We start from the raw sequence: 14,602 nt of genomic DNA on the forward strand, positions 1-14,602 counted from the left end.
TCAAGTAACAAATGAAACCACGTATTATTAAGGACATGCTGAAGGGCAAAAGAAATAGCCTTACATTAAAACAAAAAATCCAAGCAAATGTCTATATCGGCTGCATTCTTCATAAGCATCCGCTGCTGCTACGCAGCAAGACAAATAATCAAGTATCAGGGAAAAAATAACCAGAAAAACAAAAAAAGAATTGAAGACAACAATCCAATGGCATGCATATGCATATGAGTTCCAGAACAGCATATGAGCGCACAGAGTAAGCAGAAAGAGAATCAACACTAACAAAGCAAAATTTCTTAGCAGCTACCCATCTCAAGCCTTTGATTTCTTGAGAACTTTGACGGTCTCCCATGTGAAATCTGGGTCGTCCCTGCCAAAATGCCCATAAGCAGCAGTCTTCTGAAACCTGAAATTGCCCCCTCTCTTGAGGTCCAGATTGATAGAGATCATCCCTGGCCTGAAATCGAAACTCTCCTTGATCAGCTTCAATATCTCCTTGTCAGGAACCTTCCCCGTTTTATACGTATCAACAAAAACAGACAGTGGCTCTGGCACACCAATTGCATAAGAAACCTGGACCAGGCAGCGCCGAGCTAGGCCGGACGCAACCACACTCTTAGCAGCCTGCCTCACTATGTAAGCACCACTTCTGTCAACCTTGGTCGGATCCTTCCCTGAAAATGCACCACCACCATGGGCACCCCACCCCCCATACGTATCAATAATGATCTTCCGGCCGGTGAGCCCCGCGTCGCCGTGCGGCCCGCCGATAACAAACCGGCCGGACGGATTCAGGTGGAATATGGTCTTCTCATCAAGGTACTTTGAAGGGATCACCGGCTTTATGACATGTTCCATTAGGTCGGCTGCGATCTTGTCATTAGTAACTGTTTCATCATGTTGGGTAGAGATCAGCACAGTATGGACCCTAAGCGGGATCATAGCTCCACCATCATTTCTGTACTCAACAGTCACCTGGGTCTTGCCGTCAGGCCTGAGCCATGCGCAGGTCCCATTTTTCCTTACCTGGGTGAGCCTGGCACCCAGCTTGGTTGCTAGCACATGGGTGAGGGGCATCAGCTCAGGAGTTTCGTCTGTGGCATACCCAAACATGTGGCCTTGGTCTCCTGCTCCGATCTCTTCCGGCTTCTTGGTCAGGTGCCCGTGCACGCCTTGGGCAATGTCAGGACTCTGCTGCTCAATGTTCACCAGGACCTTGCATTTGTCGGCGTCCAAGCCGACGTCGGCGGAGGTGAAGCCGATTCCCCGGCAAGTGTCCCTGACAATTTTCTCATAGTTAACTTTGGCCTTAGTGGTGATCTCCCCAAAGACCATCACCATGTCTGTCTTGGTGCAGGTCTCACAGGCGACTTTGCTTTCAGGGTCTTGTTCCAAGCAAGCGTCAAGAATGGCATCAGAGACTTGATCGCAGAGCTTGTCAGGGTGACCTTCATTGACGGACTCGGATGTGAAGAGAAAAGTATCCATCTGAAGCGATCACAACAGCTAGAAGTTTGAGAGGGAACCTACATAAGGCATAATTCAGTTGCTCTATACGGTTAAAAATGAACTTGAATTGGCTGATTATATGCTGAGGGTCACGGTAATTCAGTATTTCTTCTGCAAATTTTACACTATCAACCAGTTCCTTATAATGAACCATTCTTGCAACATTTTTGGTTTGCGATTGTCGATCTAAAATATTCGTGAGGAGTTTCAGCGCTTCATGTTTAATTGCCATAAAAACTTATATTTGATCACAATCAAGCCGCAAAAGTGCTAATTTTGATGTAATTGTGTATTCTAAGGAAAAAGAGACAGTATTTGAATAAGATACTGCTGCTGCTGCAGATGAATAAGATCACCTACCGACAAAGAACAAGGTGAACGAATATAAGACAACTTGGAGATTTTCGCCTCATTCTGTAATAAGACTTCTAGAAATTGAGAAACTTTCTTCCCTCTCGTGGGAAAGCACTTGGCTCTAAAGAGAAACTTCTTGAGAACGCTTACCAGTTGAAGCATTGGAATCTAACCTTTCTTTCTTAAAAGGAGGAACATTTGGCAGAATTGAATCATGGTTTCTAAAACATACCTCGTGAAGGAAGAAGAAGATCAGAAGGCCAAAGGGGAGATCCTGCTGCTACTGTTCTAAAAGGAAAGGAGAGTAAATATGAGGGAACTTGGTGATTTATATAACACTATTTTCTATTGGCCCGAAAGTTTTTAGTTGTCTGAATTGTTCAACCATCCCGATGTGAACGGATCGCCTCGTTCCCCACCTAAAAATGGAGACATTTCCTCCACGGTCTTAGAGGAAAGCCCTTAGTTTCAGGGAAGTGAAGCAAACGTGGCACTCGAACGGAATGTTCAGGTGATTGCCCGTCCATCTGACTGTGCCATGTGTTCCGAAGGCGGAGGAGCCAATCCAAAAATTCACGAGACAAGAGGGGTCCGTCCGTTCGAGTATGAAAGGGACAAGGAACGAAGTAAATTTTCACAAGTGAATGTTTATTACTTTTATGTTGGGACGCTCCGTAACCTGATGGAAGAAATCAGTTTATCTTTTGTGCATTTTTTCCATTTGCCTAAAGAATTTAATAGAGTTAGTTTTTTATTTGAATCTGTCACCGTTATTTGGAGTTCGTGTCCATGACTAGGGATGTCAATGTGAATAGTTTATTATTTTAACTATATCTGCTGTTTTTTCAGATGTTTACATATTATTTGGATTCGATTACCAATGAAGAAAAGTCGAGCTCAAATTCAAAGTCCTATTTTACAATGTGAATTTGACCTAAATTTGACATTATTTAAATTCACTTCTGAATCTGAATTTTAAATTGAGTCCATGTGACTTTAAAATTGTGATGGCATTGGTAAAGCCTTCCAATTTCTTTTTTTTCATAAATTTGTGAAAAAATCAAAAAGTTCATCTGTAGTGCCTGATTTAGGTTAAAATGGCATTTATGTAGTATCATATATAGATTAATTTTACCTGCATGTATGTGTAAATTCTAGAAATTTAACTAAAGCCTGCATAACTAATAAGGACATAACTAGAGTAGGTTATATTTTATGGCCCATAACTAAGAATCATGTGTTATGAGTTAACATTACCAAAATACCCCTCTTTGGTTTTGTGTTAATAGCATAGCAAAAAAGTCACCTTCAACCCTTGTGAAGCTTAAATTAGTGGTTGAATTTGTGCAGTTTGGGTCCACAGCCCCACGAAACCCAAGTCACCATGGTTAATTGAAAATTTGTTAACTAATAGATCCCCGTTAAAAGAAATCTGGACTGTGGGTCTAAGATTACTTGTAGGGAGAGAAAAGTTAAAAAACTTACTGAAACCTCTCATATTTTACCAGCCAATATCCCCATGTTACTATTTCGTCTAAAACGAATCTAAGTTGATATTATACCTACAGTCTCCCTACTTCATGTGAGTGCACGCGCACACACATACATACACAAACAAATAAAGTGATTTGACATCTTAGAACCCAAACTTTAGTACTCAAGGCCCACAAGGTTTGGGGCAGCGAGGTTACTTCCATGGTGGTGAAGGAATGGGTCCTTGTGGCCTCTTGTGGCCTCCATATTAAGGACATCAATAGATCGAGTCAAAAATTTTATTTGAGAGGTCATTTGGTAGAAAAAAACATTGAGAGAGTACCGAATAAACCAACCTCAAATATTGCAGAAAATTTGTACAATACTACTTTTAGTGTTATACAAATATACTCCATCCACTTCAATATTTAGGCAGATTCAGTCACTAACTACCAAGTGGAATAGTTTGTACATGCTCTATGAATTTGTTCTAAAATTTTGGTTTAGGTCTATATTACTTGTTAAGATATTCAGTGAATCTCTGCTTACATATTCAGTAACATACTGTTTTGTTTTTCAAATAGACCATAAAGGTAAGGTCTATTTGAAAATACACATTATGTTATTGTATGTATCTAATCCAAAAATTAGTTAGATTTATTGGACATTTTAAAAAGTGTGTTATGAATCTGTTATATTTTTTGAGGTAATACATGAAACAGTAACATACTGTTATTATCCTCAAACAGCTTCTAAAGGGAGATGTCAGTGGAAGTGGAGCTGTCAAAGTAAACAAAAACAAGATAAATGAAGAAGGACATAAAAAACTGTCTATGCCATATATCAAAAAGTTTGTGTTAAACCCGATGATAGTTGCACCAACTCGAGCCTCAATTTTATTTGAGCAATGAATTAGATCATTGTCCAAATACCCTATATCTCTTGAGAATGCAGTTGTCTATGAGCCAACTTGCCAACTTCAAGACAAATAAAGTCTCCTTGAGCTTGGCTTGGGTCCTTACATGGCCTGAACCCACCGTCAACCAACAATGGAAGATACCGAGGACACCAAAGAGGAACACTGACATAATGACAAGTTAAGCCTGAGCATCGGGCCAGTCTGGCCCGATTAAATTAAAAAAAAATATATATTTTTTAATACAAAATAATATATAAATATAATTAATCATAATAAAAATATTATATATATATATATAAATTAATAAAATAAATATAAAAAAAAACATTATTGGCCTCACCCGAGCTTACCGAGCCAGCCCGATAAGGAATCAGGCCAGCCTAGTACCCCTTTTTTCGGTCTCGAGCCAAGACCAGAGTCAAGCCGGGTACGGGGTACCCACCGACAGCCCGACCCGATGCTAAGCCTTAACAAGGAGTGTATTGGAGCTCTTCTTAGTCAAACCTTGGTAACTCAACTAAACTTAAATTAAGTGAGCTCATCTTTTCACTCGAGCCAACAATTTGACCAATGAGTGGCGCATATACAAATTGGTCTCAAGTTAGTCAACCATTTGTAATCTTGAGTCGGGTTGGGTACCGGGCCTAACAGGAATGTTAGTATAAACTGCTTTTCTTCTCTCTGCCGCTTTGGGATATGAGTAGAAAGTTGAGAACATTGTACAACCCTAATCGAGAAAGCTCATAAAGAAGCAAAGTGTGAGACTTGTGTCACTCTGTTACGGTGACCTTCTCTATGTTTGAAACTAAATGGGTGTCCCTTCGAAACTAGAATGGATGAACTAGCTAACTTCTTCGGCTCGATTTAACTTGATAAACTGAACTTCGAGAATTGGTTACTATTTAATCAATCTTGCCTTTCGATAACAAAGTTTTAACTGGGCGGTAGTACAAGTAGAAAATCACACACCTAAGATGAGAAAAATTTGCACTTTTTCTTTAGGCAAAGCGGGATCTTGTATACTTTCCAGCTAAATACATAGCTTTCATCGATGTTATACCATTCTTAGGAAATATTCAAAAGGTAAATCACGCTATTCTCATAAAGAAAAGGCTTGGATGATACGACTTTAACAATAGAAGGTGACTTTATCCAACAGAAATAAAATGATACCCCAATAATTTCCTGGTTTTTTAGGTTTCACTGACTCAAGATATCACCAGAACAAGGCTGTAGGGTGAGAGCAGTGACCGCTTAGGGCAGCTTCCATTTTGAATTGAATTTCGCCCCTCCCCATATTCCCTTCTTCTTCCAATTTCCCTCAAATCCCAGAAACCAAACGCCTCGGGGGGTAAAAGTAAAACAAAAAGAGAAGGGAAAACCAGAAAAGAGAAAGACTCCAAAAATCCAGATATTGTCCAAAAGAAAGAAAGGAAATGCAGAAGGCTTCTTCGTTCCCTCTCTCGGCTATGGATTCCCGCAAAACCCCGAAAGCATCATCTTCATCCCCTTCGTCGTCACCGCAACCGTTTCCTCATTTTATTTCTTCTATCTCTGGCTTCATCCAGCTCTCCCTTTCCAGAGTATTCTCTCTGTCTCTTCTCTGTCTCCGTCTTAATTTTTCTCTCTGGTTTTCTCTGATTGTTGTTCTTCTTTTGTTTGGCAAGTGCAGTTTCGCGAGCAATGGATGCAATGCGAAGCGGAGGCGTGTTGCAGAATCGAAGAAGGCAAGAGGCGGATTGGGAGTATGGTGGGGAATCTGCCCATCGGTCGGAGACCTGTGCGACCGTTTGCTGCAATTTCCCATGAGCAATTCCAGCCGAAGCGCGCTTTTGATATAGCTCTAAGCACCGAGGAGGTCGCCAAGACACTCGCCGGCACTGCGGTATACACGGTGAGCAATGCCAACAACGAGTTCGTCCTCGTTTCGGACCCCAACGGACAGAGGTCTCTTGGGTTACTGTGTTTTAGGCAGGAGGATGCCGAATCCCTTCTTGCTCAGGTGACCCATTTCTCCTTTTCGCTCCCTCTCTTCACTTCTTCTCTGTTTCTTTTTATTCGTCCTCTTGTCTGTTTTGGATTCTCTAACATTCCCATATAAATTCATGATTGGATGGGAAATATGGCTGTCTCTTGCAGGTTCAATTGCGCCAACCGGTTTTAGGAAAGGGTGCAAGGGTGGTGCCCATCACGCTTGACCAGGTAGGCCAGCATTGCTTCAGGTGTCTGTAAAATTTAATTTTATATGTCTACTAATCTGAAAAAAAAAAAAAAAGATATGCTGGTGAATTTTGATGGAAATGGAATCGTTTCAAGTTTAATTTTGTCTCATTTAACTGTGGATTGAAATTTGGAGCATTATTAAGAGAATCACGTCGTTGGAGTCTGCTAGGTTCCAGATGGGTAGGAAGCAATCAGGAATTGTAACTCTATCCTCAGTAATGTCTATTTATCAAGTTCAGAGTATTCAGACGTTTTTGTTGCCAAGAATATGTAAATTCACGATTTCACATCCATCTATTACAAAGATTATGAAGTTTAAGCTTTAAACTACATTCTGTGGGAACTTTTTATATGTTGGTTTAGTTAATGATGTTGTGCGTGGCTTAGCTGTTTGTGTTAAATGTGCCAACTTGTGTTGCTGAAGAATGTGTTCTTGATTGAAAACTTGAAGTTACTGCAGTCTTGGCTGGTTGTCCTAGATTAGGTAAATGGCAATAACCAGTTTTTGGATACCACCAATTATTTTTGGAAAAAAGGAAACTCCCTTTCTGCTTTTTGATTAGGCGTTCTCTTGCAAATGTGCATGTTTCATTTCTTGTTACCGACTGGTTGTACACTAAGCAGGTAGCATGCAACAAGATTGTTGTCGGTTGTTACCGCTAGAAGCAACAAATATTTGCTTGTGGCATTAACAATACCTTTCATTCTTCAATGAGAAATGAAAAATATTAACTTCCTCATAAAGCGTGAGAGTACTCCTTGCACATGCAAGAACCTTGCGTTGTTTAGTCCTAACATCTTTGAGAGTGTGCATTTATATAATTATGATATGAAATGAGTATATATATCTTGTGGATAGGAGTGAACTTGGAAATGATAACAAACTAGTGTTGCTATTATTACTGTTGTCATTATTGTCGTTGTTGTTGTACTTTTCTTTGCCTCTTCTTCAAAATAGAAAATATCATGTAACATTTTTAGGTCGGAGCTGTAGTGAAACAAGTAACATCTTATATTTGTGTGTAAATGTATTTGTGCATGTAATGATGTTCCAACGTCCTAATGTTTGTAGCTGCCATCCAGATCAAGCATATCTTTATTTTGCCTCATTCTCTTGTTTGAACTTTGAATACCTGTGACATAGATCTAACAGGTGCCATTTTCTTGTTCTTGCAGGTTTATATGCTAAAAGTTGAAGGGATCGCATTCAGGTTTTTACCTGATCCTACTCAAATAAGGAACGCTTTGGAGGTTAGATTTGTATATTATTTAAAGGAGATTCATTCATCAATCTTTGCCCTGTCTTTCTCTTTAATTGACCTAAATCAGTCTTCATATGTTTGAAGTTTGAACAAGTCAACAGTTGATCATTTCATTTAAGTTTCCTGATTGTGAAGCAGTTGTGGATCATATCAACTCCATAGTCACAAATGTCTCACAAAACTTTGAAACTATCTCAATACTTTTACTACTTTGAAGCCGACACATAATACTGGCTACCCATATTCTCAGAATATCACCAAAAGTAAAAATTTCATAATGTTGTCATGATCTTAGCCCGAGATATTCCTTTTTTTTTTCCTTGGCCTCTAAAAAGTCTTTCATATTTTTGAGCATGCATTTTTTTTCTTTATCTTTCTTTTGTGTCTTCAAAAAGTTCATTTTTTTCTATTGTTTCTTTATATTTTGCCAGACAAATGCTAGAAAACCTATTATCCATTTTTTTTATTTTTATATTTTAAAGTTTTGAAATGGCCCGTTAAGAATATCCAAGTCTGAAGAATAAGTAATGTGCTAATAATGATCTTTTTTTAATGCCTGGAATGCTTGTTCATCAACCTCTGTATGTCTGTCTGCACAGCATATACCGGAGTATATTTATGTATATACATGCATGTGGTCTTTCATGTTTGCAGATGTGCATTCATGCATTTTTGTGTGTGTGTATTTGTGTTTGCATCTGTGCATAGATGCATAATGTAAATCCATGTATCTGTACCCGCATGGTGCATCTATGTGCATTATTTTGTAAATAATCACAGTGTCATGTGCCTAATTGTCAAATTCAGAAACCTGACACAGGATCAAGACCCTAAAAGCCAAAAGGACTAGTCATGACTAGAGTCTATATTGTTCAAGTTGGTCGACTAAACTAAAATCAATAAGTAGGTGTATAAGTATATAACCGTACATTTAAAGTGCCAAAATTAATAAAAAACATAAAGTAACATTATGAATCATGTAAATCACATAGTTCACCAACCTGCTTCCTCTCTTTCTTTTCCATTGGACGTGGGTACCTACTTTCCCAATACTGGTAAAAGTTTTCACTGGAAGTGGTTTTAATCTTTTATTTTCATCTCTTTCTTACCTCATTTAAGTTTTTCCCAGTGAATACTAAATCCAAGTTGAAAGGAGGAGGAAGAACAGTGGTTAGCATCAGGAGTCTTCGAAATAAAATTGTTCTACTGTTGAATTTCATTTTACTTTAGGTAACATTTAATAGATGATATCTGAACAACTTTCACACGTTGAAAGTACTCATTAAATTCTAGTTAATCAGTTTTCTATTTGTTCCTGATAACTTTCATGATGTTCGAATCTATTTGTCAAATATCAAGAATATCATTTTTGAATTATTTATGCTACATATACTATGTGAAATAATTTCTTTGAAGAAGCTTGGTGCATTAACATGAGGCTAAGTGTGAATAATCTCCATTCAATATTGTATAATTCATATTTTGTTAACTACTTGTCTTCCTGACAAGAGGTTACATGTAGTTCATGTTTTTCCTGCTTTTCAGTTGAAAGCTTCAGGGGCCACGAAAGCATTTGATGGTGTCCCTGTGTTTCAGGTATGTCTTCTGCACTATGCAGGGTTCAGTGTCTTTTTTTTTTTTTTTTTTTTTGGTGGTCTTCTCATTTTGTGGCCGTCATGCTCTCTTCTGTTAGCAATTGTTAGCCCTTGTCTCCTTGAGCGTTTCCCAGCAAAGGATGCAGCAGGAAAGCAGGGAACAAGCACTTTTTCTTATCGTTTACTAATGATCATGGATAGCAAAGCTCTTGGTACTGAATTCATCTCTTATTAGTGCATTAAACAGAACCCTCTCAGTGAGTGATTCTTGGGTTGGTGTGCTCTTAGCTGAATCTTAGGTTTGACTTTGTGCAAATGATATGGACTCAGACATTGTAGGGTTTGTAAGGGACTGCTTTGAACAACATACCTTTTATGAGGATATTCTGAGCTAGATAAGCATTTCATTGGCATATGAACTGAAGAAGCTTTCAGGAGTTTCCTTATTCGATGCATCATACATGGAATTTGATAACACAGGGGAAAGACATGCTTTTACTTTTTATATTGATTTCTAGATTTTTAGGCATGGATATCACATCATGCTATTAATTTGGTTAAAAAAGACTTATGGATGTAAAATAAGGTTAGAATGTAATGTACAAAGTGTGTGTGTGTAGGTGTGTGCATTAACTGGTATATCTGATAGATGGTTCCATGTACCTGTAGTATTTATGTGATTTATTTGGTTCATCAGTATTTTATGCAACTAGTTGCTCCTGTTTCTTTTGTTCATACAGTCAGACCCTGTAGTTGTCAAAGAAGTAAGAACAAGTGCCATGTGTATATTGCGACTCAGTTATTTCATCTGTATTTTTCATAATTGGTCACTGCTGTTTCTTTTATACATGCAGTCAGACCTTCTAGTTGTAAAGAAGAAAAATAGGCGATATTGTCCAATATACTTCCAAAAGGTTTGCCAAATCTTCTCTGTTTCATTAATGCTGATGTCTGAAATTGTGGTGAGGTTACTGAGAAAATCAGAACTATATTGCCAATCAATTGATCAATTGGCTATGATACTTGTAGGAAGATATAGAGAGAGAGCTCTTAAAGGTCTCCAGGGTATCAAGAGGTGTAAGCTTGTCTCAGCATATCATGGTATTCAAAAAGTTTTCCATTCTTAGCTTATTTATTCAGTTCTAGTAGGATCCTTTAATCTATGTTACGCCTTTATCTGTCCTGCAGGTTGGCAGTCTAGAAGATGTTTTAAAGAAGATGGAGGTGAGATCAATTTGTTGATCCCTAATCCTCCAATAAAATTTGTTAATTTCATAAGAAGTGACCTAGAGTTCTTGAGGTCATACTTGGCTGAAAATTTGTCAGGGAAGTGTTCTACATACTGTGATCGTGTCTAAATGCATTTTATGTGTTGATTCATAAAGTAGATCAAGATGCTATCATTCTGACATGACAGTAAAATTTACTACTAATATTTTCCAAGAATGCCTACTCATCACTAGAGATGCCTCCTTTCGATATTGTGTTTGTTGGCAAAGCCAACACACACTGCTATGAATTGTAGAGGAGTGACTGCATGGACTGCTTAGGTTTGCCTTTTGTTGAGGAAAAGAAACATGTTAATCTCCACATATGACAGTCAATTGTCCACACTCTAATGAGCATAAAATGCATAAGGTCTTTCATGTGGTTCATTCATCAGAGCTTCTTTTTGGTGATGTTCATGGAAGAGGGTGGGGCTAACTAGAAGATTGACAGATCATTATCCTAAAGAGGAAAATGGGTCTTTCTCTGGGGCCTTGGGCACATAAGGATTGAGCATGTGGAGCACATAAGGATTGAGCATGTGGAGGAGATAGTGTTGTCTGGTGTTGTGAGGGACTCAGGAGCACTATTACAACGAGTGGGTGTAGTTTAATGGCTGGTTTAAGTTGGTTACAGGAGATTTCTAGGTAACATGCTATGATCTTCCATTCTTGTGAGCGCAGAGAGTAATATTACTTCTTTATTCAGTTACTCGATGTGGTAAGACGGGCATGGGTGTGAAGTACAAGGTACATAGTACTCTATGTCACACAAGTGCTGGTGCAGCGTTTTTCCCAAAAAAAAAAAACCTGGGTGTGGGTGTTGCAACGATATAGTATATATGTTTGTACGTTAATTGTCCACAAGCAATAAAACAAGCAATTAACAATGAACAAGCTATAGTTTTATTAATGTTCAATGGAAAAGAAAGCAGTGTGCTTGTTGTTGTGCCCAAATCGCACCTGAGCCACACTGCACCTGCACTGGAGCCACACTTACACCTGCACCTGCACCCAGGTTGTGTCAACTTGGTTGTGGCAATCTGTTTGGAGAGTCTGTCTTACTTACATATTACTTGGTATTTGCGCATATAAGAGTTGTGGATGTCTCAATATTAAACTCGAAAGGGCAGGGGTTTCAAGTGGGCAGTAGAATCTAGGAGACTCTTCATGCCCTTGTATTGGACGTGTGTTCATATTTGTATTTCAACAATCAAAGGAAAGCCACATGACAACCTCATATTTCGTTGTACAATCTGCATGAAGCCGGTTGTCTCTGGGTTGGTTTTTGTTGGATCAGCAAAGGCCTATCATAGGCTGTTCAAAGGCATGTGTGAAACATAAAGCTGCATTGACACTTCCATATGTCCTTGTTAAGTAGCCTGCAGTATAACTTGCTTTTTTTTCATTTTTTGCCAGTTGAGTCCATATCTGTTTCTAAAACTCAAGTTCCAGATTGGTTTGTCTGTGGCACATTTGCCATGGTATCCGGTTCAAAATATCTCCAGCATTGTTTTACTGATGACAAGTTGGTTTGTTCTTTTTACTGCAGATTAATAGCAAGAATTCTGGCTGGGAAGATCTGATCTTTATCCCACCTGGTAAAAGCTACTCCCAGCATATAAAAGTAGAAGCTTGACAATTAATCAATCTTTGGACACAGATCTGGCTAAAGAGTAAAGAAGTTTAAAAGCGAGGTGGTAGTTTTATTTTTCTCTCCAAGCAGGAGCATGGCTGGAGTGCTGTATAAAAGGGAGAACAGGTGCCTCTCCCATCTAGGAACGAGTTTCCTGATACCAAACTTAGCGAATGATACCGAATAGAGGCTTATAGAAGATGGTAAGTAGCAGCACAAAAAGAGACTACTAGGACGTCAGATCTTTTCCTGTGGGGTGATGAACGTTCATGTACAGGAAACCCTTATCAGACTTAATGAAATCTTTGAATTATGCTTTTCTAGTCTTCGTTACAGTTACCATCATGTAGAGAGCGACTTGTTACATAACCACATCAATTTTCTTGAAGATCTGTAAGTGATCAATCCTTCTGAGTTTGCAAGAGTTGATGCATCTGCGTTTCCTGCTGCTTATTTCAGGCTCAAAAGCCACTGACATATCCACCTTAACCGGATTTTATATCATGATAATTGGATTTGAACCCATACTTTCCTGAAACCGCATTCATATTCAATTGGGTAACACCGACTCAGATTCAACTTCGGTTTTGAATGTGCACACTGAATTCAAATCTGATTAGTAACCAGATCTGGATTTCCTTACCGGATCTGACTAAACGGTTTTTGAAATCAGAAAAGTAGTCGGGTACAATCCATGCATGTGCCTAGGCCTTAGGCACTTGCTTGATGGCATATCAAAAGAAACGGTTTCCATCAGTGCTTATGTTTTGGAAGAAGAAGGTGCCAGTTTCAAACGAAACGAATGATTAATCTCATCACTTGAGCGAGAGCCAAAACAGTTCTCCTTACTCTAAGCTGTGTTGGTATCAAGCGGTGAGATCTCCACATGCTTCATTTTGTATGGAGGATCTACTCCTTTTATGATACAGGAACATAATCCCCGGTGGGTCGAACTAGAAGTAAAAGAAAAGAATAATGCAGTTGGATAAACTGGCTTAAAATTGAAGACGGTCTCCTTCATATCCATTTGTGTGTGTGTGTATAAGGTTAGCAATCATTTCATATGATTGAATTTTTTTTCCTATTTAAGATCCATCAATATAGAGTAAAGTCAATGATGCAAAGAGAGAGAGAGAGAGAAAATTTAGACCAAAAGTAAAAGTAGAAAAACGTTCTGAAAATGGAGTGGTTGGTCTCTGTGTGTGAAATCAAACTGGATTTACTACTCTCTCTTACACACACACGTTTTTCTCTTCTCGTTCCAACGCACGTGGCTGCACACACACACACACATGTACCAGTAGGATGAGCCGACTGTTCTGTCCAATCACATATTTTTATATTTTTTAAAACTAATTAGGTAGATGCACTCTGAAAATTAAACATGAAAATTTCTTTTGACATAGAAGATGAGTTTTATAAGTTAAAATACTCTGACCCTTGTTTATTAAGCTTTATAGAATCTAAGTTATATTCCTAAAAACTATCAATTTTTTATGATGTTTTGGTTATGACAATCACATCCAGACAGTTCATTTTGCAGGAGAAAATGAATCAAGTATGCAAAAACTAGTTGTGACTGATCTATCCGATCGAAAACAGCAACTGTCCAATGAAAAATACACGTACTCTACTTTCTTTTCTTTTTTCGCATGTGTGATTTCATTTTTCAGAAAGTAAAATCATGTTTTCACACATATATCAAAAAAGAGTGCTCGGACCAATGTCATCTACTGGACAACCCAACGCACTAGAATCTTACTTGTATCTTTCCAATTTATTAATGATTTACAATTCAATAAGGTATTTGGCACCATATTACATACAGCACCGCCTTTCAGGTGAGAGGGTTTTTCATCGTGCTCAGAATGCCGAAGCACCCCATTCATCCCCTTATCTTTATAAGCTACATGGTCTACTTTTGTTACATCAAGTGTCAATGGTCTATGGTCTTCCTGTTGCAACACATAAAAGTTGATGTTCGGAGCATTAGAAACGGAAATTGGCCGCCTGCCAACTTCTTTTTTTCCATCCATTATGTCAATCCCTTCAGGGATGACTGCTGCACGTCTTTAATAATCTATTTCAAATTAATCTCATGTTAAGATGTGCGGTGATGGAAGGGAGAAACAATTCAGCTCTGCATAATAGTGTGCCCCTCACAGATATTCTCAATTAAAGCTCATTTGTTATTCACACTACCTACTATTAATGTATGCTACTCCTCAATCGTTTTGGAAGTAAAAGAAAACGGAATATTTATTAAGACATGAAGTTGAAACTACACCCAAAAAACGGGTTATCCAAATAATATTATGTAATGATCAAAATTATATAGAAACCTATTTGATGCTCGAAAATATTGG

The 14,602-nt window shown here is 38.4% G+C and overlaps 2 protein-coding genes across 3 annotated transcripts; one reads left to right on the top strand and one right to left on the bottom strand.

Annotated features, from left to right (window-relative positions):
• LOC116261807 (S-adenosylmethionine synthase 3-like) lies at positions 1-2,178 on the bottom strand. 2 transcript variants are annotated; one of them, XM_031640684.2, is made up of 2 exons: positions 2,096-2,178; positions 1-1,488 (listed from the first exon to the last, which is right to left on the bottom strand). In XM_031640684.2, exon 2 carries the CDS (start codon positions 1,486-1,488, stop codon positions 313-315), a length of 1,176 nt encoding a protein of 391 aa, XP_031496544.1. In that variant the 5' UTR covers positions 2,096-2,178; the 3' UTR covers positions 1-312. The 2 variants fall into 2 exon arrangements, with proteins under 2 accessions (XP_031496544.1, XP_031496545.1); XM_031640685.2 differs by having other exon boundaries at positions 1-1,526.
• A 3,291-nt stretch (positions 2,179-5,469) lies between these two features.
• Positions 5,470-12,559, top strand: LOC116263375 (protein TIC 22, chloroplastic). The gene is made up of 9 exons (XM_031643093.2): positions 5,470-5,838; positions 5,928-6,257; positions 6,395-6,457; positions 7,655-7,729; positions 9,286-9,336; positions 10,190-10,249; positions 10,365-10,436; positions 10,524-10,559; positions 12,153-12,559. Exons 1-9 carry the CDS (start codon positions 5,692-5,694, stop codon positions 12,237-12,239), a joined length of 921 nt encoding a protein of 306 aa, XP_031498953.1. The 5' UTR covers positions 5,470-5,691; the 3' UTR covers positions 12,240-12,559.
• Positions 12,560-14,602: the final 2,043 nt, after the last annotated feature.

The sequence above is a fragment of the Nymphaea colorata genome, chromosome 10 (genome assembly GCF_008831285.2).
Source record: "Nymphaea colorata isolate Beijing-Zhang1983 chromosome 10, ASM883128v2, whole genome shotgun sequence".
NCBI lineage: Eukaryota > Viridiplantae > Streptophyta > Magnoliopsida > Nymphaeales > Nymphaeaceae > Nymphaea > Nymphaea colorata.

Bases quoted from the DNA above. Each gene is read 5' to 3' on its own strand.
- LOC116261807 (XM_031640684.2), bottom strand. From the start codon at position 1,488: ATGGATACTTTTCTCTTCACATCCGAGTCCGTCAATGAAGGTCACCCT.
- LOC116263375 (XM_031643093.2), top strand. From the start codon at position 5,692: ATGCAGAAGGCTTCTTCGTTCCCTCTCTCGGCTATGGATTCCCGCAAA. The intron at 6,258-6,394 runs GTGACCCATTTC...TGTCTCTTGCAG, and splicing joins CCGAATCCCTTCTTGCTCAG to GTTCAATTGCGCCAACCGGT. The intron at 9,337-10,189 runs GTATGTCTTCTG...TTATACATGCAG, and splicing joins ATGGTGTCCCTGTGTTTCAG to TCAGACCTTCTAGTTGTAAA.